Source organism: Pocillopora damicornis, chromosome 5, assembly GCF_964200805.1.
Source record: "Pocillopora damicornis chromosome 5, jaPocDami1.2, whole genome shotgun sequence".
Taxonomy (NCBI): Eukaryota; Metazoa; Cnidaria; class Anthozoa; order Scleractinia; family Pocilloporidae; genus Pocillopora; species Pocillopora damicornis.
In genome coordinates this window covers 9,463,831-9,489,970 of record NC_142674.1, presented here as the reverse complement: position 1 = coordinate 9,489,970, position 26,140 = coordinate 9,463,831, and the positions used below count along the sequence as shown (strand labels likewise).

At 37.8% G+C, this 26,140-nt stretch overlaps 3 protein-coding genes and 2 long non-coding RNA genes across 6 annotated transcripts; 1 reads left to right on the top strand and 4 right to left on the bottom strand.

The window, feature by feature from the left end:
- LOC149045063 (uncharacterized) lies at positions 1-1,768 on the bottom strand. Of its 2 annotated transcripts, XR_016187302.1 has the most exons (3): positions 1,603-1,768; positions 526-1,198; positions 1-357 (listed from the first exon to the last, which is right to left on the bottom strand). It is a non-coding gene; the product is annotated as an uncharacterized LOC149045063 (long non-coding RNA). The 2 variants fall into 2 exon arrangements; XR_016187301.1 differs by lacking the exon at positions 1,603-1,768 and having other exon boundaries at positions 526-1,543.
- Positions 1,769-1,872: 104 nt separating this feature from the next.
- On the top strand, positions 1,873-6,831 carry LOC149045062 (uncharacterized). Its single transcript, XM_089208409.1, has 4 exons — positions 1,873-2,119; positions 3,907-3,953; positions 5,526-5,684; positions 6,631-6,831. The coding sequence occupies exons 1-4, from the start codon at positions 2,098-2,100 to the stop codon at positions 6,829-6,831; spliced, it is 429 nt and encodes a 142-aa protein (XP_089064535.1). The 5' UTR covers positions 1,873-2,097.
- Positions 6,832-13,698: 6,867 nt separating this feature from the next.
- LOC149045061 (uncharacterized) lies at positions 13,699-20,723 on the bottom strand. Its single transcript, XM_089205835.1, has 13 exons — positions 20,594-20,723; positions 19,858-20,096; positions 19,345-19,523; positions 18,808-18,907; positions 18,604-18,700; positions 18,274-18,506; positions 18,024-18,141; positions 17,721-17,816; positions 16,921-17,028; positions 16,508-16,684; positions 15,794-15,967; positions 15,448-15,515; positions 13,699-14,845 (listed from the first exon to the last, which is right to left on the bottom strand). Exons 2-13 carry the CDS (start codon positions 19,921-19,923, stop codon positions 13,910-13,912), a joined length of 2,352 nt encoding a protein of 783 aa, XP_089061961.1. The 5' UTR covers positions 19,924-20,096; positions 20,594-20,723; the 3' UTR covers positions 13,699-13,909.
- Positions 20,724-22,790: 2,067 nt separating this feature from the next.
- LOC149045060 (uncharacterized) lies at positions 22,791-24,069 on the bottom strand (the record flags this gene model as incomplete). The annotated part of the gene is made up of 1 exon (XM_089205834.1): positions 22,791-24,069. A coding segment is annotated over one exon (540 nt), but the record flags the coding sequence as incomplete, so codon positions are not given.
- Positions 24,070-24,499: 430 nt separating this feature from the next.
- On the bottom strand, positions 24,500-26,140 carry LOC149045059 (uncharacterized). The gene is made up of 2 exons (XR_016186566.1): positions 25,558-26,140; positions 24,500-25,306 (listed from the first exon to the last, which is right to left on the bottom strand). It is a non-coding gene; the product is annotated as an uncharacterized LOC149045059 (long non-coding RNA).

Sequence of the window (26,140 nt, the reverse complement as noted above, 5' to 3'; positions counted from 1 at the left end):
TAACTAGAAACTCAGTTTATTAAAATTGATAACACTCTTGACAGTTCAAGGCAAACAATAGTTTCTTTCAGTTTGTGACACTTTGAGACACTCGTGAGACATTTTGAGACACTCGTGAGACACTTTTAGACACCCTGAGACTCTTTGAAGCGCAACCCGCACAAATACATTCATGCCGACAAATGTTGGCTTGCGAGAGTACAATGACTCCTTTCAATCTGGCACAACCCGCACCGAAGGTCCAAGCCGATAAATGTTGGCTTGTGAAAACGTAAAAGCTCCTGTGCAACCTGCACTGAACACAAGCCGCGTTTCAGCGTGTTGACTTACGTGAAAAAAATCTTCTGTTATAGACACCTGAAGAAATAACGAAACAAACGCCTCAGATTATGAAAGAAAGAACGCAAACCAGGTGTACAAACGTAATCGCCTTTCGTGAGAGCTTAATCGTGAAGCTCCCACGACAAAATTGAAAAGTTAAAGCACGCAAAGAACCCGTGAAAATATGAAATGACTTATCCTTACCTTGGAAACGAAAATCCCCAAGAAACAAATATGAAATTCCGAATAAGTTCTCCAAAACCCAACGACTGAGAAGAGAAATGGCCACCGTACAATACACGAGGAAAAGGGAGTTACTACATCACGGGCGACGAGCGGGGATAGAAAAAACGACCCAAATACGAGTGGTCAGCAGTGAAACAACTTTAATACTTCATATACAGACAGATCATTTGTAGTATCAGGAAACAATCGTGTTGTAAAGCCGAAGTGTAAACAGTTTACTTCGCTAAATAAAATGTTAAGCAATTTAAAAGTGTTGATTGTACATAAATCTTTTACTGCTTTAATAAACAATGAAGGCTTCGGTGGTATCCGAAAGGTACCAAGAAGAATTAAATGTACGTTTTGTAGTTGCAGAAAACAATCGTGTTGTAAAGCCGAAATGTTACCAAGTTACACTTCGCTACTTAAAAAGTTAAGCAATTTTCCTCAAGCTTTAACTAGAACAATACTTTTAATGCTCTATTAACCAACGGAGGCATCGGGAAAGGCATTGGTGACACCGGGAAAGGCATCAAGAAGAATGATATTCACGTTATGTAACTTGTTGTGTGACGAAAAAAAAAGGATCTTGACTTGTTCAAAGCATTAATCACAGTTGGCTTCCTTTTCACTTGAATTTTGTATCCACAGCCTAAGATGAGAAATTTAAAATTTCTATCAGCTGAAGTTCTTTTACTGCATATTATATCTATTCAATCGCCCCAAATTCACGTGGAAAAAAGGCAAGTAGGAAAACACTGAGCTTCGAGAAACAGCCATGTTAAGGCTAATGTATTTATCATTCCTTAAATATTTACAATCAAGACCACTCGTTTAGGAGACCTTTTCTCAAAAGATCCACACGTGCAAATAATGCTGTTTTCCGTTCGAAATGTTTTTCTTCCTATTCAATTGAACAACTGACTTAGCGTTTAAGCCGAGAAAAAAATCACAAAGTTTGAATTCTGGGATGTTGTCCACTGTTGGCTCCATCAAGTTACGACGCTCGTGAAAATCTATCTTAACGTCATGCACGTCACGCAGCTAGCTACAAACCATATATATAATTATTCTTGGTGCCTTTCCAAATGCCACTGAATCCCTCTCCGAAGCCTCCATTGTTTATTAAAGCAGTAAAAGATATGAGTTCAATCAACACTTTTGAAAAATTGCTTAAACTGTGAGGTAAACTGTTAACATTTCGGCTTTACAACACGATTGTCTCTGGAACAACAAATTATATATCTCTATATGAAGTATAAAAGCTGTTTCACCGCTGACCGCTCATATTTGGGTCGTTTTTTCTATCCCCGCTCGTCGCCCGTGATGTCAACACGATCTCCACTGCAAATGAAGGATTATCATAACTTCTCAAATGACATAAAATGAAGTATAATCATTCAACATTGTGATGGCCGTGAAGCTAGTGGTAGACTGGATATGAGAGATGGATCAAACTAATTTTCGCGGGCCATTTCGGATTTCCTCGGTTCTGTACTTGTTCGCTCTGTTGCCTTTCTTACAGGGAAAATTAGCTTAACATATTTATTCATGGCGTCTGCTGATTCGGAAGGTAAGAATATTTCTTCTTTTTTTTTCATTTTAGTCTAAGTTATGAATAATTCAGACTTGTGGTCCTTGTGAATTTTCATGAGACATGAGTACGTGATGTGGAACAAATTCGGTAAAAAAGAACTTGATAAATATGCATGCTTGTCAGAACTCCTGAGGCAACTACAGAATGCAGGCCTATAGCAAGGGGTACCTTTACTGATGTATCGGTCGACTGACTCTGCTGCTCGGATGTCAAGGTCACTACCGAGCCAAACCAGCCACCTAGGCACTAACACTTTTATACACATTATATCACAAACACTAACTCCGCCTGGCCGCCGAGCCACTTCACTCCCTAATACAACGAGCTAAAGGATTCACTGATATCTATTTCTACAGAAATGACCTCGTATTCTGTAGTTGGCTTTATTTTGTACTCGGAAATCGCTCAGTTTGTTCAGATTTGTTGTACATGGTGTTAAATCTTATGGCGCCATCCTTGTTTCTCATATCTGATTTTTGCAAGTTATAACAACTGTGCTGAGAGCTTTAGATTGTGGTTGATTACTTTGAACAGCTTGAATTATTTAAGTGCAGCTACGACCGCCACGTTTGATGCACAAGTGCTTCCTTATGACTTAACAAATTTGTTTTACCAGTTCAGATGACTTAAATGAAGCTAAGTATGTGACCAGAGGCATATAATTATGCTTGTGATGTTACCCAACAAGTGAGAATATAGGCTAGTTCCTAACCTGTGATCATACCCTCTCTCCAAGAAAAATGGCCGCCTGATCGCATGTTAGTGTTTTCCACGATGCCTTCACAAGGGCACAACAAGCTCTTTGAGAATATACCAGAATGAAGTATTTTTTACCATTCACATGCATGGCCACTTTCTGTGTTGTTTTTCTCGAGTACATGGCAGCACTGCTCAAATTTACTGAGCTGCTTTGCAGGCGGTGATCTGAATTATCTAATTGTTTCTGTTATAGGTACAACAAATCAACATAGGAGGCAACTCTTTATCAAAACAATTTTAACATGGCTTAGTCATACGCAAAATAACTTTCAACTTCTTTCTACTTCCCCTTTTGCAGGAAAAACAAAACAAATAATTGCAAACAAAAGCTGGATGATATGCTATCAGACAATTCTGATAATTTGAGCTTTGTTAGCTTTTTCCCTACATTTTTTTGGCAATAGTTGCGATTTTTTGCACGAACACACATCTCCAGCTCAATCAGCTGACAAAGACTGCACTATCTGGAAATTACCTGAACTTGTCGCTCAGTCATATTCAAGACTTTTAGGTTAACTTCTTTACATTGTGAATTTACTACGAATGCTGGCAAGTGTTTGTAAAAAAATAAGAGTGGTAGCATATATAGCTGATTTTATAACTGATTTTATGTGGCTTGTATTAGCTCTTCCCCCCCCCCCCCCCACCTCACCTTCCCCTTGATATACATGAGTCAACTCTCTCTAAGACAGACACCTTCGGGACATGCATCAGCTGTCTGTCCTCAAGAGGTGTCCAGCTTATAGATAGTTCAAATGTACAGTAAATGACTGAAAAAAACAAAAACAGCATTCAGGGAGCAACACCAGGTGTCCATCTTATAGAGGTGTCCGTTAAGAGAGAGTTGAACTGTAATTAGCCTCCCCCGATATAAGCCCACTAAAAAACCCTTGCAAATCTGGCTACTGGTTTATAAGTGGCAGTCTAAAGATATGTTGCCAAATTCAACTTTAAAAGTATTTTGAAGTGAATAAACAGTGCAAACACAAGTATTTATTTTTCAGAAGTAAACTCTGAAGAGGTGGTCAGGCCAAATAAAAGACCATTCAAGGTAAGAAATGCAGCAAAATCTTTCAAATTTTACATATTGAATCATTTTCTCTTAATAAGGTTGCTCCACATTTTAAATGTCACCCACCTTTTTTAGACAGTTGGGTTAATTAGTTTAGACATGCAATTAAATCAGATGGTAATGGACACATGTTTAATCGTGACTGATTAGGTCAGTTAGTATATTTGTGGACAACATAGTTTTTTTTTTTCATGTTTGAGGCTTTTCTGTGATTGAACAACAAAAAATAGAAATGAATCGACTCACAGAGCCTAAACCATTTTTGTACACGTACACTGTGCCTGTGACAATTATGGTACAAATTTATGTACAGGGTATGTGGACATTTCATGCAGGAGACATCCATCTGAGTGTGAACAATATGCGAGCCAGCAAGGCATGCGAGCCAGAATTGCCTGGTCCTAAAATAAAAGCTAACCATAAGGTACATAAGCCAACTATAGGCTAACGAGAGTAATTTTAAGGCTAACCAGAGTGTTGTTTTAGGCTAACCAAAGGCTAACGTAGGCTAACCACAATGACTTGCATGCAGGTTCGCATTATTCATGACCCGTGAAAGCCATGCTAGTCAGAAATCCCCAACCATAAATAAAGGCTAACCTCAAGCCACCTAAGCTAATTGTAGGCTAACCTAAATACTATTTAGGTTAACCATACAACTATTTGCCCCAACAAAAGTATTATTAAAGTTAACTGAAATGGCTCACATGCCTTGCTGGCTCGCAATTTGTCAAGACCCTATCCATCTTCAGCAACAACCATGCTTGAAAATGCTTTTATTACCTTAAGTGTTGACAATCTTTAAAGTAATTAAGCTAGTGAAAGTTGCATTTGTTTTTCTTTTATGATTTATTAGGCACACTAAACTGTCACTTTAACCCCCCCTGCTGCTAACAAAAACAAATATTCTGTTTACAAGTAAGATTCCTTCCCTAATTGCCCGGCGGGGGGTACTCCAGATATTTTTGGGTAGGGATGTGCCGCTGGGACTTTGATACCCTTGCCCTATACTAGACCATGTTCAGCTGCATTTTGCGACCCTATGCTAGACTAGATGCGAAAAATTCGTACCCTAATTCAGACATTTCTTAGCAAATTGAACGGTTCCAGGTAAACTATAGCCTATTCTAGACCAAAATTCTCTGATTTCCATACCCTATCCTAGACTAAACTGCTCAAAAACCCTGCCCTTCACAGCGGCACATACCTATATAGCTTATATATGGGAGAACCCCCCGGGCCTAATTGTAGGCGTAGCATCCTATTTGTAGCACACCTGATCCCTAATAATATTAATAATTATTGTGGCTCTCCTGCAATACATTCCAAATCAGAGTCTTAAAGTCATAAGTTTGTTTCTGAACTATTTTTTTATGAAGCTCTGGAAGCCCCTCATGATCATATGAGGTTAATGAAGCTCCCCAAGTCGCAAGCTCACCCAAAATTAAAGCTCTTAATTATTATAATTATAAAGATCAGGTTACAGTAGTTAATAAACAGTTGTATGACAACAATTTAATTGTCTGTTTTTGTTGCACAATTCTATCTCAGAAATGCGACACATGTGGTGGCCAGAATTACAATGCAGCCAAGCGTTGCAAGGTGGAAGGGTGTGGGGCCAAAATCAATATTAAAACCTTTGACTGGGAAAAACTTGCCAAGAAAAAGAAAACACATGTCACTCAACAAAGGAAACTTTTGGAGTATCGGGTAATTACTGCAATGAATGACAAGTGGATTTGTTATGTTCATCCTTTAACTGCATGTAGCCTACATAATTAATGTAACAATGCATGCATGCATGCATGCTTCATCAAAGCTGTGAGCTGAGTGAAAATTCTAAACACACTCTTAGCCTTATATTCAATACCTTTTAATTAATATATTTGCTTGTGGATTACTCTGCTTGACTCCTTAAAAACTGTTGGTATATAATAATGTCCCCCCTTTTTTTTCTTGATGAACACTTTCTTTGTCAATTCCCAACAGACTGTAGGAATGAAAGAAAAAGACTTTTGATAACCAGGGAGTCTAATGATAAAAAAAATCCATTTTAATACTAGGTGGCACCCTGTTGTGCATGCAAATTGCTCTTGTATGTCTCTCACTTAATTACCACTGATATATGAGATAAGTAATTTGCATTTTTGGCAGACTGCAATTTGCTGTTATGTGACTTATATGGCCATATTAACATTCAGAATGGGTAACTGCTGCATGTGTATGCAAAGCCATGTAATAAATTGTACATACTTAGCAAGAGGATGATCCATGTCACCTGATGCCATGAGGGCATGGCCCATTAGATGACATGATCACCGTAGTATTTTTTAATATAATTCCTCCTTTACTTTTCAGTTATTTTATAACAATAAATTACACACCTATTTCTATAAATGTTGCACCTGTGATCCATGATGCATGTTCCATGTTGAAAGCCAGCGGTGCACTGTGATAGACTTTGTTTGTAAGCGGTTTGTTCCACCGAGTTCAAACCAAAGTAATGATCATGATACTAATGATGATAACCATACTGTGAAATGTAAAATGTTTATGGAATTCTCAGTTTTACTCCAATTAAGACCTTTTCCTAATTTTCTAGGATCTTTAATACATATATCTGTAAGTGACATATTTCTTGTTGATTGAATTTCAGGCAAATGTTTTATACCAACATCATGGTTGGGATGTTGTTGTTCTATACTTCAACAGACATGGTAAAGGTACATCTGTACACACTTATGGCACACCTGGTGCTGGCCAAAAGTTTGTTGGAAAAAACAAACAAAATGCATCAAAATATGGTCTTGTGACTACAAGACTTTACAAACAGTTTTCTAAAGGTAAGTGCAACTGACAATCACCACTATATTCGTTGTCTTGATAATTTTATGATTAAAACAGTACATTCCACCCAAAAGAACTTTCCATCCTGATCCAATAAAATTTCTTGTGCTCTTTTGCAACATGTCATAACACATGGTTTGTGGCAAAATTTTCCAAATGGTTTTCCTAAGGAAATAGAAAACCTCATAAATATACAAGGTAAAAAAACACTAGTCGTTTTACTCAGTAAGATCATTATAAGCATGAAGTCTAAGAAGTCTGGCCAAATTTTTCATTGTATTTGACATTATTGTCAATTTAGGCTGAGAGATTGTTAATCATTATAACCATAATGATGGTGATGATGACTGGGGGATTACCAAAAAAGATGGGATGTGTCATTAAGTATACATTCAATATTTGTTTGAGTTTATTGTGAAAGAGCTAACAAACTGATAGCAGAATTCATTTATATAGTGAAACATGTGTATCCCTATCACTGTAATCTCAAATTCAAACTCTTTGATTTTAATGTGTATCACAATTTGACTGTAACTAACATATTAGAACCTTCTTAAATTTGCTTTGCATATTTTTCGGTATTTAATTTCTGCCAGAGGGTTCTTTCACATGTAGTTTAATGCATTTGATCTATGTACTAAAAGTTTTCTGTTTTACTAAGAGTGATCAGGATTAAATAAAAAAATCTGTGTCTCCATTATAGAGTTTCATGGCAGTGAACACACGATTGATGACGAGCCAGAGGATCCGTCCATAACTGTTTCCGTCAAAAATGGCACAATGTCCGTTGTTTGTACGGGTGTGAAGCCAGTATCACAAGATGGGAATGAGGCTAATGAAAGTCAGGAATGTAGTGCTGAACAACCACAGCAGATGGCTGGTGCGGGTGGTGCCACAATCATCAATCAGGTCCCGGCAGATATTGCACAAGAACAGCAGTTGGATGGTGTGGGTGATGCAACAACTAGCAATCAGGTCGTGGCACAGAGAGCTGGGCCTGAACAGGTTGATGAGGATGGTAGTCGGGGAGGTGGAGCTAGGCATGGGCAGCTGGATGATGGTAGTAGTTGGGCGGGTAGAGCTTGCAGTGGCCAGGTTGATGAATGTGGTAGGGTGGCTGGTGGAGCTGGGCCTGGACAGTTAGATGACAGAAGTGGCCTTGGGCAGGTGGTAGACACTGTTAGTCAGGCAGGTAAAGCTGGAAGTGACCAAGTACATGAGGGTCAGACTCTGGCAGGTAGAGCTGGACGGGGGCAGGTGGATAATGGTAGTAATCAGGCACGCAGAGTTGGGCATGATCAGGGGGATGATGTTGGTAGTCGGGTAGGTGGAGCTGGGCGTTGTCAAGTGAATGGTAGTTGTAGTCGGGCAGGTGGAAATCAAAATGGGCAGGTTGATGATTTTGAAGGCAGGGGAGTTGTGGCTGAGCGGGAACAAGTACCAGTGGGGAAAGAGAGCGACGCAGTTGCCTATGTCGTTGATGGCGAGATTCTTTCTGTTGGCATTGTGGACAGAAATCGTGATACTCTTCACGGTCATAAAATTGAGAAAGGGATGGTCTGTGTTTTGATAACATACCTCACAAAGCCCCTTGTCCCTGCACCACTTATTTTAGGAGATCCCGATGAAAACCGCCACTTGCAGAAAGGAATGTTCTTCGTTTTACCTGCTGTTAATTTGTTCAAGTGTGAGAAGTACATTGCGGGTAAAAAAGTTGTCTTACGTAAATATATCTGCAGCAACAATCTTGGACAAAACTAATTGTGACAAACACATTTCATACATGATTTTTTCGCTAGTGTCTATAGTACTTGAAAACGGATAAGAAGTATTTATTCCCTATCCTTCTACTCAATGGTGTTTCTTAGGGTTTGCGATCCACCAGGCTTTGTTTTTACTGCACGACAACGTTAACAACCTTGAAATGGGGAAACCCGTAAGGGGGGGGGGAGGTTGAAAAAGTGAACTGTTGTACCTTAATAAGTGGAAATGTGGCCAAGTATCTCAACAGTTGCGTCCAAGATTGTAGCTTGTTTGGTTTGAAACTGTAACAAGTGGAAGCATATTGTAATGCGCTTTACTTGTTGACAGTTTTTTTACTTTTGCTGTAGCCGACGGTTTTGTTTTTTTAGCTTTAAATCATGCGATTGTTAGCGGGAAAGCGAGTGGCGTAACACAGTGTCAGTGGTTTATTTAAAAAGGCTCGAAGCAAAATAAAAGGAAACTCAACATCTTCCAACTTTTCTTTCCTAGTGATAACCTGGCCTTGAGGTGATGTCTCAATTTTTTGTTGCCAGAATTGTGTTTCCTTAGAATCAGGTTTGCAATAAACAGCAATTAATTATAATAAGTTGCAAGAAAGTAATAAATCTCGATTAAAGATAATGTTACTGAAGTATTAAAATAGTTAACGAACATTATTATCCCTCCCTTGTTCAAGTGATGGATATTGTCAACTGCGGCCAAAAAAAAAATAGTTTCGTTGAACTATTTTCGACTTAAGTCCCGTATTATTATTATTATTATTATTATTATTATTATTATTATTATTATTATTATTATTTTCTTCAGTTGCATGCCAAATGCTAGTACATCGTTTGGCCTAAATATATAACCTTTGGGATGCATATGATGAAATCGGGACTCTATTTGACAAAACCGTTTTCTCGGCGTAGTTGTTCATAAAAGACCTTTTCCAACCTTGGCCTAGATATATAGCCTTTGGGTGCGATATGACGTAATACGATACTTAATTCGCTCACAAGTTCAACAAACCTTTTTACAGGTGATGATAGCAAAAGCAAACAAATAGCAGAAATTGGCCCAGATATGGCACCTCTGGGAGGGACCTCATCGTTCGCAAACAATCCATCAAACCCGTTTATTAGCGCTAACGATGATAGAACATTTGGTCGCAAAGGGGGGCGCATTTGCATTTATTTGTCTAATTCAACAACGACTGAACATGGAAAGGTATATTTTCTAACTTCCACATACACCTAATTGCAACAACGTTGTCGTAGAAAAAAGGGAAATAGGAATTGGTTTATCCGTCTAAGTTGGCCGCATTTACGTTACATTACATACATTTACAGAAAACTCACGAGTTTTTCTCTGTTCACATATTCCTGTATAGTAAGATAAATTCATTTACGTGTGTGTTAAGGCCGTTTCTTCAGGCGAATTTCAAACTTTTATTTATAATGCCTAACTTTAATTCCTTTTGCTTTTTAACCTTTTTCTTTTTTCTTTGATAATGTCATTGCAACTGACTGTAATATTGCCAAATGCCACAAAAGACATTACACTAGACAAAAAGATCCCACCAAACAAGAAAGAAATTAACGGGTATTTTGAGCTAGTGGTACAGGACGGCAAGGATGGAAGTGGATTATATTGCAATTAATTTTTTGACAGGAATCCTTTATACCATCTGTTGCTTACCATCTGTTAGCCTTTCTTTCTATCTGTTGATACTTCTTTGCTTTCACCACTTTTAGCATTTTTCTCCTATCCTAGTGCAACACAATAGCATCACAATTAAAGCAAGCCGCAGGCTATGCGTATAAAGTTATATATATCTTGCGTGCAATTGTCCCTTAAGGTCGCGGTGGATACCTTGACCATGAATATATTCATTAGGCAAAATATTGGCAGGGGTATCACTTTTAAATTCCTAATATCATGAACAGTTCAAAGCCGATTTCGTCAAAACTTAGCAGACATATTGAAGAATTATCAAAGTGCATAAGAATTGATTTATATTGAGTGGATGGCGTCTGAGGGCAATGCAGACAGCAACTTAAATTAAATTTGTTTAAAATGTGATTTTGTGTCCAGGTTTTCACCCCGAAGACGAAGACACAGACACAGAGAAACTTGATTTAACCACTGAGTGATCTATCACAACATCTATTGTGTCAAGTCAGAGCCCGATTTTTTAATTTCAAGTTTCTTTAAAAGATATTTGCCTTTAAATGCGAGAATTTAAAGGCTTCAATCTTACCTTCTAAGGCTTATTTTGAAAATTCGGCCTCTGATACGACAATCTACAATATGTCTAGTTTATCCCCCTGCCGCGTCAGCTCGTGAAATTCTCTGTCAGCGCTATATTCTTGGACACAAAATTGCTTGTTTTTACGCTTCCGAAGGCTTTCCGAGCAAACACGAGGGAGCTGATTAACTCAAATTGTGATTATGGTAATTTTGGTAAAATTTTGCTGCACGGACCAAACCAAGATAAGTGCACGCAGAAATCAGCAATACTTTGAAATTCGCTGCACATATTAATAGAATACACCACTGCGCGGCGTTTTGAGAGTAGTAGCTGAATACATACAGTAAGGATTTTTTTTATCAACTCATACTTTATTCCTACTACCAGTATTAATTACACGGTAAATCATACAAAATAAAGACTACTTTCGCTTGGAAATTAAAATAAGATTTCACTATAACCGTATGCGAATATGGCCCAATATTGGATAAAACGCGTCTACTATGCTACCCTTTCGCGGCAAATATTCCAAAATTAAGACCATTTCGCAAAAAATTAAAGTCAAGTTTTTCACAAAAACGCAAGCGAATATGGCCCAATCAGTGGATGAAGGGCATCTACAATGCTTCCATTCCACGGCAAATCATACAAAATCAAGACTACTTTGCACGGAAATCAAAATAAGATTTGATTATAGCCGTATGCGAATATGGCCCAATATTGGATAAAACGCGTCTACTATGCTATCCTTTGACGGCAAATGTTCCAAAACAAAGCCTGTTTCGCATATAAATTAAATTCAGGTTTTCACAAAATCGCCTGCGAATATGGTCCAATCAGTGCACGCAGAGCATCTAGAATGCTTCCATTTCACTGCAAATCATACAAAATCAAGACTACTTTGCATGGAAATTAAAATAAGATTTGATTATAGCCTTATGCGACTATAGCGACTAGTTCGCATAAAAATTAAACTCATGTTTTCACAAAAGCGCATGCGAATATGGCCCAATATTGTATGAAGCATATCCAAAATGCCACCATTTCACGGCAATTGTTCCAAAATCAAGACTATTTCGCATAAAAATGAAAGTCAAGTTTTCACAAAAACGCCTGCAAATACGGCCCAATATTGGCAAATGTTCCAAAATCAAGACTATTTCGCATGAAAGTTAAATTCATGTTGTCGCAAAAACGCAGGCGAATATGGCCCGATATTGGATAAAGCGCATCTAGAATGCTGCCATTTCACGGCAAAAGATCCAGAATCAAGACTATTTCGCATGAAAATTAAAGTTAGATTTCATCATAGCCTTATGCGAATATGGCCAAATGTTGAAAGAAACGCATCTAGACTGTATTTCGCGGCAAATCATACAGAACCAAGACTATTTCGCATGGAAATGAAAGTAAGATTTCACTATAGCCGTATCCGAATATGGCCCAATGTTGGAAGAAACGCATATAGTATGCTGCCATTAATTGCGCTGCAGATGATCCAAAATCAAGATCATTTCTCATGAAAATTAAAGTACGATTGGACTATAGACTTATGCGAACATGGCCCAATATGGGATGAAAAGTATCTAGAATGCTGCCATTTTACGGCAATGATCCAAAATGTTCCAAAATCAAGACCATTTCGCATGGAAACGAAAGTACGATTTGACTATCTTCGTATGCGAATATGGACCAATATTGGATAAAACACATCCAGTATACTATCATTTCCCGGCCAATGTTCCAAAATCAAAGCTATTTCGCATGATAATTAAAGTCAAGATTTCTCTAAAAACATAGGCGAATAAAGCCCAATATTGGATGAGGCGAAACTAGAATGCTACCATTTCACGGCAAATGATCCAAAATTAAGACTATTTCGCACGGAAATCAAGTAATATTTGACTATAAAAGTATACGAATATGGCCCAATGTTGAATGAAACGCGTCTTGTATACTACAATTTCTCGGCAAATGATCCAAAATCAAGGCTATTTCGCATGCGAATTAAAGTCAAGATTTCTCCAAAGACATGCGAAATAAAAATTGTCCTGGCGTTTGGTCTAGATACATGGCCTTTGAGAGGGATATGGCAGACTTGGACAGCCAATTTGCACACAGTTTAACGAAGCATTTTTTTTTTGAGTAGATGGCCACTGTTGTCAATGTCCACCGTTTGGGCTAGATATGTATAACCTCTGAGAAGGATACAGTCTAAGCTCTCGTAAGCGGACACCCTCGGTACGCGAAAAAAGTGTCCGTAACTGGAGCTGGCCGCTTACGAGAATGGTTCTGGTAGGCGGCCACCAGATGAAATGGCCGATTACAGGAGCTTGCCAAGCTAACAATAAATATTGGAAATATACCAAAAAATTTATTGCGCCCTGGCTATACAGTGCTACGATAGTGGCGATAACTAAGTACTAGGACTGTCCCTTAGTGATTTACAGTTGTAACCAACACTGAAACAAACAGTAGCTATGCAGTTTACAATATTTAGGAGTGCCTTTCATGATCAGGCCCAATTTCTCTGTATTTCTTTTTTAGGGTTTCCACTTACGGGAGCTGAAAAACAAAGGAACCGTACAAGTGTATCCGCGGCCGCTCACTGGAATGTCCGCTTACGAGAATGTGAAATTTGCAGTGTTTGTATGGGAGTTAAGCTGTCCGCTTACAAGAGTCTGTTAAGAGAGCTTCCACTGTATTATAGAATAGGGCACCCAATTCGCACACAGTTAACTAAAACCTTTTTGTGAGCTGATAGCCATTGTTGTCAATTTCCACCGTTTGGGCTAGATATGATGGCGTTAGAAGACAACTTTCATCAATTGGACTAGATATATAGCGTTTGGGAGGGATCAGACGGAATACGGCACCCAATTTGCACAGTTCAACAAAAGGTTTTTATTAGCTAATGGCGATAGGAGACAATTTCCATTATTTGGGTTTTATATACAGTCTATGTGAGGGATACGACAGAATGTCTGACTTTTGCCTTTATTGGAACCATTACACTTAGTCTTGAGCGTAGTGCATGAAAGATGATTAACCACTTGTATTAACCTATGTACATCGGGGATACTTAATGTCATTAAAAAGAAATAAAACACAAATTAGCGTAGGTGTCATCCTGTAGATCCAAAACTGTTTGGCAGACACTGACAAACTGATTCAAGCTGATTTGATGGCCCAGTAATAATTCGGCACCGTGGAGGCCATGTCGGTGTGTATCCACCAAAACAATGGACGAATTCCCGACTGGTATAAAGACAACTGTCTTCTCGTTCACTATTACCAGGGCAGCATCACCGTGGTCCCGTGCACACAGCCTTCTCAACTGGAACAACAACGTCGTGGGGCCATGTTCATCAAAAACGCGAACTGGCAAAGGGGAGTCAACTGAGACGCTTACACACGGTTGCGCGACGGTGGCAGCCTCTGACGCAGACAAGAAGCGTTGCGGCAAGCTTAGACGACAGCGGTCGTAAAGCCGGTTTCCTACTCTAATAGCGGCACAAAGAAGTTTGACCCACAGAGGAGACAGCACAAGTGTCGGTTGGAGATTAAGACCTTGATGCCATGCGCCATGTGCAAGGATAAGGGCTATAACACTGCAAGCCGAACTACCATTTCGGCCGTCAAGTGTTGATTGGCTAACTTCAGGCGGGAATTTCCATACGAACAAGTCATTCTGAGTAATGCTTTCCCCGAGGACTTCAAAATTGTCATCTGTTGACGTGTCGGTGTCAACGGCATCATTGTCGGAATTAGCAATATAATGCTCATATTCCTCTTCGACATCGTCATGGTCAGAATCATCACCTCCATCCCAATTGTCATTGTCATCCTTATTGTCTTGGATATTTAACGAATCCTCATAGTCACTACCAGATAGTGCTGTTTGAAATTTAGAGGCTGCGCTGACAAGTTGAAGCTTGCAGAAAGCGATCCCTTTTTTAGCATAGGCCAACTTCCCTCCGATAATTCTTGCGTCCACCGACACAGTTCTATAGCTGCCGATCATTTCCTAAAAAAATAACAAAAATGGGCATGTTATATAGCCAAAAAGGGTTGAACTGTATGTATTGTGTACTCGAAATCGCTCTATAATCATACGCGTCATTAAAAAGGACTTACACTTGCAAAGCGACAGACTGATTTGAAAGTCAATACTGTTACAGCAGACAGAATCGGACGACATGAACTTCGGTTGTCATGAAGTCACTTCTACGACAAAATGCAAGAAAGGGAAACGATTGGATCAACGTTTTAGCCAGTAAGGTGACAACAATTTAGATTGTTTTCGAGATACACCAGAAGGCAGCCCATTCAAGTGCTACTTTCTTGTTACAATGTAAGTATCTGTCAGACTACGCAAGTACGTGCTAATTCTTTTATTGTAAGGTCGGACCAGACCTCATCATTAATTAAAAGGTCGGGACCCAGTTATTCGAAGGTTGGATAACACTATCAACCGGATAAATCGTAATGCAGCTGATGTGACAAAGCAAAGCATGATATCCACTGCATAAACTAACTGATTTTTCCAGTGCAGAGTGTTTTCCATCGTTTAAACACTACGCTCAAGGCTTTGCGCATATGACAAATAAAAGTTTTTCTCAGTCCTACATTCTCCGACTCCACAGATGCTTCTTCGATTTCTGGTGGTCCACGGGCATCAAGTGGCCTGGAAAGATCTTAAAAGGAGTAAAGAACGAGAACAAATCAAATAAATCTATTTTTTCGGTGAAGAATGGTTCTCAACCGAAAACAAATTACAGTAGAACCTCTATTAAGCGGCCACCCTCCATTAAGCGGCCAATTTTTAAAGTCCCAAATTATTTCAGTGTCTCTAAACTGCAGTATTCGATACCTTTATTAAACGGCCAACCTCTATTAAGTGGCCAGTTTTCAAAGTCCCGAGGGTGGCCGCTTAATAGAGGTCCGACTATATTTTCAACTGATATTTATTAACTGTCTAATTTTCCCTGCAATTCCTCTGCGATCTTTGTTAGGTGGGGAATGCTCACGTCCATGTAATACGCAATGAAGTTGGCCATCTCCTTTTTTACCAGAGCAACTTCCTCGTCCCATCTCTTCGCTATCTCGCTCTTCTCTACAATTATTCTCTTGATCCGTATCGGTGTATCTGCGATAGCATTATCATTAAAGAGAGAAGCAGGTAAACAAAGTACAGTTTTTACACAAATTAAATTGTAGTGAAGTCTTAACAATTTGAGAAATGTCCCGACGCGACTGCGTAGCATAAAACATTACCGTACGAACATAACAGAAGATATGGATTGTGAACATTAGACAATCGCTGTTGTAAGTGCTATAATTGAAGCGCAATAGACTATGGAAAAACGGAACAAATATTTAAGTTAGCGTTGAATGCTGTTACTACGCAAAACAACTTCGACTAACATTGTTGCAAATTATCACGACCATGTACAGCTGTTTCGGCCTATTTGGGCCTCATCAGCACGGCGTAGCAAACCACCCAGTGTGAATGCACATATATTAGTAACAAACTATTTGTTTACTAAAATATGTTTACAAAAGTAAAAGCCTGAGTAATCGGCAGCCGTGGACAGCAATCAGTACATGTCTTCAGCAAATTAAACAAACACAACCACATAACTCAATTGAATGGAAATTTCATAAATGAATATGGATCATGCTTCACCTGCATTTCTTCCCCATGGGAAGTTTCCTTTAATGACTTCAGAGACAGAACATGTACACTGCAGGTTGGCACCTTGAACACCCTGTGTCTCTTCATTATACCGTTGTATTTGAGAAGAAAGTTTGGCTTTATCTGCAGAAATTTTACTACGTAATCGTGTGCGTTGCTTGGATGATCCTGAATGGAATTAAAACAATTGAAAGGAGGCAATATGACCCCAAATCAACTTAAAGTGCTTATAGTATTACAATGATGTTTAAAACAAAGATGTGACCTCAGCTTAAAAAATAATAAATCTAAGCAAACGAGCGATCGAGCGAGCGTGCAAGTGAGTGGGTGAGTGAGAGACAGTGAGTGACGGAGTTGGTAGGTTAGCAGGTATAGTATGGATGGATGAATTTTACCAAACATACCAGCCAGTTTGTTCATGGATTGAGTAGTCTGCTCGATAGTTGAAACCATCATCTCTATTTCATCTTGAAGCCGAAGACGGCTAGAAGTACCCTGCAAGGCTTCCACTTCTGTTTTAAAAAAATATATATATTGTCATTTAGAAGTGACAGAATTTGATCAATCAGTTACCAACCTGGGTTACCAAGTAAACCTATTTTCATAACCTAATCTGAACTTCAAATAAAATAATTAAAAAACCTGGAGAAAAATGGGAATTGGTAAGCAGTATATTGAAACTTCTGCTCCTGATTTCAGGCTAGCCTAAATAGCAGAAATGGTTAGGCTGAGTAGCATTTAAATTGGCCCCAAGATCACTGACTAAAAAGGTGATAGCTACTGATAAACAATTGCAAACATTGCATGATAGCTATATATATAACATGATACAGACATTTGTTTCAGAATTGACTCTTATAACGCTTGACTACCATTAACTTGCTAAATAGAGAGCTACAGAGCACTGTAAACAGCTTTTGCCCAGATTTCTTCAGTTGATCACGGTGTCTTACAATTGAATTTTGGAATCGCAGCATCTCAGGTTCCGTTTTTACAAAATAGCTAAGTCTTTGTCTCGGATTTTAAACGAGGGCCTTAGCGTCTCAGCTTGTCTTGGATTTTACCATTCTACACCCTTTCATCTGTACACCACATTTTCCTTACTTATAGAAAATTAGTGTAGAGCTCTTTCCACCACCAACAAAAAAATTTACAGAAAAAAAAATCATGTCTTCATCTGTACACCACATAATATACATTTTACCCACACGAGTGTATCGCCGCACAAGACTCTGTACCATTCCAACAATTTTTCTTTTGTTCCACCTCAGTGCATGCTCAGTAATGAGCTCTTCTCGATCTTGAAAATTGTAATAAAAGAGATTCATGGTAAAATAATAAAATGATTTAGATTATTTTCAATTCGTACTGTATACTTGAAAAACTTTGCACTGTATAAGATTAACCAAAATGAAAGTAAGCTGCTACTAGCTAGTCAACCTCGTAAGGAAAGGAACTGTTTTAAACACACTTTATTACTGCATTATTGGTTAAAGTTTCAACTCACTCTCAGGAAGCATGTACTTTGTAGTGTTTCCACAACGAGACATGTGGGAATTGATCTGTTCCAATTCCTCGCCAGTGGAGCAGGCACTTCCATCTTGCCATCGGCCTCCCCATATGACCTGTCAACAAAAATTATAATAGCAAATTTTACAGTCAGCGCAAATCATTCAACATGATGTAACTTAGAATTTGCTGTCCCAAAAACAACCCCTTTCTGATATCACATTTAATTTCTATTTTTGATATACTACCTGGCATGTCCAACTATGAGCTTTTGCATGCATCACAGACAAGGCTGGTTTCACATCACAGTTTTCAAGCCCACCAGCTTTTGTAGCCCACTTCCAGTACTTGTAGACAATGTCTTCCCAGAAATACTTGACACCAGCTGGTATCATTTTTTTCTGGTGTACAAAGTTTGCATAGCCATACAGCTCTCCCTGGAACATGTTCACTGCCCACTGAGCCAAGCCATGTCTGCAACCTATGTGATTATATAAACAGAACTCTCGATAATTATTAGTACATCAAACACACCCTTATCAACCACATGTTTTCAACAAGTTACATTTTATTCTGACCTGCAATTTCCAGTCCAGTCTCATCCAATTTGGCTGCCTTTCTGCCATGATTGTTTGCAGCCCTCCAATGTGAGTCACCACATCTATTATCAACATCCTGTACATTGAAAACCCATAAAAGCATCATGTCATGAGAATAAACTCGAACATAGTGACCTAAGTTTTTATTTTAAAATTTGGAACAGAAAATGCATTTTCTAAAACCTTAGATTTGGACTTCTTTGCATAAACTGCCTTCAGGTGGCTGTCAACGTCGTGGTTCTTGGCAATGAACAGGTCTCCATAATATGATGGCCTTCTTTGACTAGGTAAAAGACAATTCAAACACAATTTATTGTATTTAATTTTAATATCACTTTCTCTGAATTGTTATTCTGATTCCAACACACACAATTTTAGTACTGCATTAAGATATACAGAAGGCAAAGTGTTCTTTAATTTTAACATCAGCGAACAAGGTATTTAATTAAAAAGGCAGCCCTTGATATGCTTCAGAAATTCAATAATAAGGCAGCCATTAAATTAATGTTGAAAACGCAGGCTTGCATTAAAAGAGATTGTATTCAAAAGATTCATCATAAATTGAAATAAGCAATGACCGAGACAAATCACATTGCATTAAATTTTTTTCAAAACTTGGAATTAATAAAGGTAGCATTTCACTATTACACTACAACATACAAACATTGGTTTTTCACTATTTAAATAAAACAATTCATCACATCACTATTGAATATTTACCTTCCTGATGTATTGTAACGATGAAGTTTTATATTGCCATCAACATGGCATGAATGCTGAAAAACTGAACAAGGAGGGCACTTCATCCAATTTAGTCCTTGCAAACAATCTAACTCGTATTGCAAGAACTTCCACTCTTTGAATGAACGAGAGAACGCAGAATTATTGATGGTTGGTGCCTGTCAAAGTGAATAACTTACTAGTTAAGTTATATACAAAAATGGATTAACACTGTCCTAGAATAACATGTGCAAATGAAGCCATGTATTTTTAAATGTACATTTTTAAAAGAAATAAAAAATAATGTGTAACATTAAAAATTATACATGTATGACAAACCCTGATTATGACAAAACATCGGTTTTTATGATATTCTAATACATGTAGTTTATTTTTTACCCTTTTATATGGTATCTTTACATGTTCTATGGCACTTAGTATCACTGCGAGTGACTTAGTATCACAATGTAGCTATTATTTAGTTTATTGAAAATAAAAAGTGGAATCATGTACCCTTCCTTTTGTTACAGATACATCCTCGAGAGCTCTGATAAAGGAGCTTTCTGAGCTCCCAGGCATTCTCTTTTGAATGGCATCCCATAGACGAAACAGCTGCTGATCAAAAAGATAGCTTGTGTCTGTTGGGCTTCCTGGCCAATACCCAGCCTGAACCACGTCACTAATGGACCCAGATGGGATAACAGCATCACATCGGCTACACTGAATGCTGAACTTGTTTAAATCAAACCTTCCTGAAAGAGAGAAAATATGTGCTAAAGTAAAAAGAAAGCTAAATATATAAATTTATTAAGAATCAAATACCTAATGTTCAGAGGAAGGGTTTCTATCATGGTTCAGATATAATGGGCACATTTAATGTCTATGAATGTGGTTTTACCAACTTTCCCCAAAATCAAAGATTAGTGTATAGAACAAAGTAAGAATCCATCTTGCCCAGGTGCACAAGCCTATTGCCCTCGTATATACAGCCACGTTCAAAGGAAAGCTTATTTGAGCATTTGAAAAAATCTTTCTTTTAAGCTAGAGAAGAACCTACATAAAAATAAATATTATTAAAAGCAATTGTTTAGTGCATTTAAGACAACCACATGGCATGGTACCAATTTTTGAGAGGATACTTATTACTTACAATGGGTGGGTGAGGGGAGTTGTTTTAGTTTTTAGGTTTAAAGTGTGAAAGACTCGATGAAGAAAAAAACAATGACTTGAAACTTGTTCTATACACTACCTTTCTCGTTTATGACAATGATTGTTCCTGTAGTTGGTCGCTGCTCTAATACTCCAGCCTCATTACAGCATGGGCAATTTTCAGGTACACTGATGACAGGTAACAGTTTAGCTAACAAATAAAATGTCAGACATTATGATAGCAAAAGAACCATTTTAGTAATAACATAAAAATAAATGTACTATTTGGCAAGGAATCAAATAGCTGCATTTCAGGGTAAAAAACTGAAAGTAAACTGAAATAACAATTCTACATAAAGAAATTTATTCAAAAAATAGGAAAGCAGCACCTGCCAAATATCTAATTCATATATCTGCTGTAGTTAAAATTTATCTTTGGTTGAAAATTTTCAAACCAGCCTGATTTTTATTTCCCTTTGCTTCAGATTATGTTAATGGAGACAATAAAAACATTAAAATCATAAACTGTTTTCCTCTAACACCTTAACAGGAACCTGAGTAATTATATTTAATCAGACATTTTGCATAAAAAGTTAAAAAAATGAAATCAATATCACATAAAACAAAGAAAACAAAGTACATAATTTAAAAAAAATTGAAAATTAATACCACTGTTTGTAATCCTTAATTTAATGCCTGATAATTATTTATATTGTGGTTACTGTGTTCAGACCGTTAGTTTATACCTGCCTACTTACAATACGCTTTATTCCACTTTCATCAATTGTAATGGTTGGAGGGATAGCCTGAAGGAATCCATTAACATAACCATCTCTGTCATGAAAAGGTAACAGAGAATGCACATCTTGGTCACATGAAGGACAGAAAAATTTCTTTGGGCAGTCACGGCACCGTATGCGAACTTTTCCTTCTAAACACATATGACAGCGATTAGGTGAAGGAAGCCCCTCACAACTAAGGACAGCCTCCAGTAGAAGTTTTCGGATGTTATCCCAGTTTGTTGACAAGTTCACCATGCGTGTCTCCCAGCTTTGAGATGAAGCATCGAATGAGCTGAGAAGCTCATTGCATCTTGCCAAGGCAGCGTCAAGATTGTCTGTGGAACAAGTGTTAATATTTTTGTTCATTAAACCAGGAACATATGTAATTCCTGAGTTTAGATTGGTTTACAGGCCATGGTATATGAACTCATATACCATGGACCATAAATACAGAGTCTTTCACAATGTTGTATTAAATTTTCAGAAACTTTTTTGAGGTTTTAATAAATCAACTACTCCACTCGCATTTGTTTAATATGACAGAGTTATAGCCATAGCACTGAGTTGGCTATACAGGCTATCAAAAGACGTGTCATCACATCCAGTGGGCTTATGGTATGATGTTAAATATAACCTTGCCAAACAAACTTCATATACAAAGAGTCTTATATGAAGAGTTTCTGTCTATAAACTTACCTGTTTCGTCAACATCATCTGAATCAAACTCATAGCCTGCGTCCAACCCAGTTATGCCAGGAATCGGTTCTAAAGAAAGGCATAAGGAAGGAGTTAGGGGCTTTTGAACAACGAAGGATTATGGACTAGGTCATTATGTTGTGGTTCAATTTTATCTTTGATTAATTTTTTTTAACCCAGATTGATTTTGATTTTAATAGTCTCATACTAATATTAAATCATAATCTGAAACACTGGGTAATGACTTTCCTATTACTTTGAAAAACTATAAATTAAACCACAATTGATAGTTAAGCAGCAGGTTATATCACCTTATTCTCACTCGCTGATCTGAGTTAAACAGTTTACGTGCATAGTGTAATCAACAAAATAATATCAAATCACCTTCGAATTCCACTGATGTATTAGCAAAGGCATTATTTGCCTCAGTATTTATGCTTTTCTTTTCACGAGGCCGATACTCGTACTTGTATTCCCTGAAACCGGTTGTGGAGTCCCTGTAAAATTCGGAATCACTCTCGCCTTTCTTCCTCTTTCGCGATTTTTCTTTTTCTTCTAGCAAACTTGTTGCTTCCTGGAGCAGAACCTCAAGATCTTCTTTCTTCTTGGAGGCCTTCTTCGCTGCCATTTTGTTTTTGGTGATTCGTGTGCTTTTACTCTCTCCAGTCTTCCACTGGCTTCACGGCCATCACAATGTTGAATGATTATACTTCATTTTATGTAATTTGAGAAGTTATGATAATCCATCCTTCATTTGCAGTGGAGATCGTGTTGGTGATGTAGTAGGAAAGCACTATATAACATCGTCCTAAACCAGAGGAGCCCACGACATATCAGCGGCATCTTGTATGAGTATCCGCAGTTTACAATGTGACTTCCGCTTTTTCTTGTTGACGCGTACTCACAGTGTACTCGAGTGTTAGGAAGTTCGCGTAGTGCGTCTGAGCCAGTTTTTGCCAGATTTGAACAGAAAAACAGGTCCTTTGTTGGACTGTAATGATACTTTGATGGCGCCGTTAACGAAATGTTGGCCGGTTCGTAAGTTGTCAACCTGGTTTCGGTCGATCTGATTGATTGGCAACACCTCTTGAAAATCCTACACACCATCGACCTAAGCCTCATAGCTGCCAAGTGAGCAGAAGAACAATGACATCAAAATACTCGAGAAAGATAAGTATTAATTTTAATTGCATTTGTGTTAAACTTATATGTACAGAAATTTCTGAAGAGGTACTTAATCAGAAGTTTATCACATGATAAGCCTTCAAACTTGTATTAAATAAATTGATGTACATATTTCACAATTTTAAGATGATTGTGTTAAGTATTTCAATTTGAACTTGTAGAATATAACCTATGGATTAAATGTGGGTCTATAAGTATCATCCATGAAATTCTTACAGGCAATTTTCATCATGATATTAAAGCACCACAAACTCAAGAACAAGGAAAAATAAGTTACGCAGAAAACTGAGTTAGGCAGAAAACTGACGGAGAAATTCATAGTTTTCATAATTTTGAATTACAAATCATTCAGAGCATAGCCACATATAGACTTTTAGATTGTCACTGCTTTTCTTTTGGTGATTGCATGATATGGTACCCGTCTTGACGTTCTTGGGAAAGGAACCATATCATGCAAGTCCAGGCAGTTGATGTAGTGTTTGCGCATTTTGTCTTGGTCATATGACTGCGCTGTGGGGCCTAGGCCATGGCATAAATCTGTAGCAAATGCCAGTGCAAACAAGCCACAGTCATTTGAATTTGTTTGCTTTTGCACTCTTTCATTACAAAAAGTGACTGTAGAACCAGTATACAATAGCATGCGACATGAATGATCAATGGCAACCGCACTTACATTTTGATATAAGCTGTCATACACCTTGACAGTTCCAGGACTAGTAGCTATTGTGCTCAGGCAAACCCAGTGTGAGCCAGTGTTTATGATCTGTACAAACTCACTAATGGCTGGAGTGACTAATGCACCCACAATAACAGGGTCCCTTAGACCATCTACAAGAGGGAATTTTTGTTTTAGGAGGATCTGACCAGCATGTATCTCAGAATCACACAGCCATGTTTTCTTCTTTAAAATGGATCACCTATACTTATTTTAATTACATCAGTGCTGTCTTCTTCCTTCAGTGACTGTGGTTGTTGATAGGACTCACTATCACTTGTAAGGCAGTAAGGCCTGAAAAAGAAATTATCATCTGGGCTTTCTTCTTTCCACTTCTTGATTTTTAAGTCAAGGTTTTCTTGATCAATTTGTGAATGTCTGCACACCACTGTGGCACAATACATGTGGTTCCTGACATCCATGGTTGTTGGGAAGAACCGTCTGTTGGTTAGATCTGGAGGCTGTTGGCCTGTGAAAAGTTCCTTCTTTACATAATGATGCAGGTGCCGTTGCATTTCAGAAACACAATTGACACCACTTCCAACAAGCTCATGAATTTTTTTAACCAGTGTCTCATCAATAGGCTGAAGTAGCCTAGCAGTCTGATTACACAACAAGAAAGAAAGAATAATTGCTTTATTATTTATTCATTTAAAAAATTACACAACCTCATCCCCAGGTTTTCTTGGTCAACGGTTCAATAACCTGGAGCCGGCTGCTTTTGATGTCATTGGTTCAATATGAGAAAATTTTTTCCAAATTTGGTCAACAGCAGCTGGTTATGATGAAATATGTGAGTGGTTTTAACCTTTCAGAAACAGGGAAATATTTTGAATGAATAATAATGCAAATTATACCAACATTACTATCGGCAGTCCTCTGGTAGGGCTTTTCAGTAATAGTTACAGAATGTTATAATTACAGAGTACTGAACACTGTATTTTTTAAGAAAATCCATTTAAAAAGTCCATGACAGCATTCCATTAAAACAGTGCCAGTGGAAATCCCTCTCCGATAAAATTGTGATATTATAGTCTTGACATTGAGTTTGAGGAATGAGTGCCAGTGTAGCTAAAAGAAGCTCTACATGTAGTACATTTTATTGGTCTTTTGTTGTGATGTATAATCTTTATTCATTCTTTATATATATTCGACATGACAGTGGAAGCAGCACAGTCTACAGTAGACTGATGATCTGTGTGAAGTTAAGTCACCTTCAATTCCCCACCAAACTTCAGTTTCCTGATTCCAAAAAAAATTTAATTGATGGCCAAGTACTTACCCTCCCCATGGGGTGAAATAAGTGATCCGTAGGTTTAGGAAGTAATATGTAAATACGCTCCTCTGTAGCTATTGTTTGCTTCTTTTCTGACTCTAGGGATGTTCTCAGAAATTTTGACATTGTCTCCCTTCTACTCTTTGTGTTCTCTGAAATCTAACGATACAATGTTTTAATTAAAATAATATTTGAAAAATTGGTTTCTAAAATATTCACTCTGTTTCCATTACAGGTAAATTTGTTTCAATTCTACACAACGAAATGTCCAGGTTGTCTTATCATATGTCCACTTCACCTACATGTAACACAAGGCCCATTAGGATTAAGCACCCTTTATTAGGCTAGTGATCATTCATGTTAATGGTAGTGCCCCCTGAACCCTTATTCAATAATTAAAATAAACTGACCTTATTTTCAGGATACTTGATTATTTTCCTTAGGTGGATCTTTGCTGGACAGTCACATTTCTTCGTATCCTGTACTATAAAGCGCTGTTTGGTGTTGTTATAGCAGTGATCAGCATTCTCCTTCTGAAACCAAATAGATTTATTGGATTGTTAGATAGAGCAGTCATATGGGAATAGTCAAGTTATCAATAAACTTAGAAGTAATGAAAAGTATCCTTTAAAATAGTACTTGATTCCTACCTTGTAAACTGCAGTCACAGTGGTCCTTTTTTGCGACTTTGCTTATTTTAACAAATAAAATGTGATATGTCCTTTTACTTGCAAGTGGTAAAAAAGAAAACATTATTGCCTGCTATTAGCCCTGAGGGAGAGGTGAGTGCCCACCAACTTGCTTAGAAAAATCAGTTGGGACTTACCACCTTGTTAGCTTAAGAGCAAATAGGTGAAGGTAAATCAATAACTATGTAATGCCCTACATATGATATCCTCTTTGGGAGTCCTTAAGTAATAATATCATCTTGTTTACATTCTTATTTAGTTAATTATTATGCATGCTTACATCTTTTTGTAGTCTCTTTTGAGC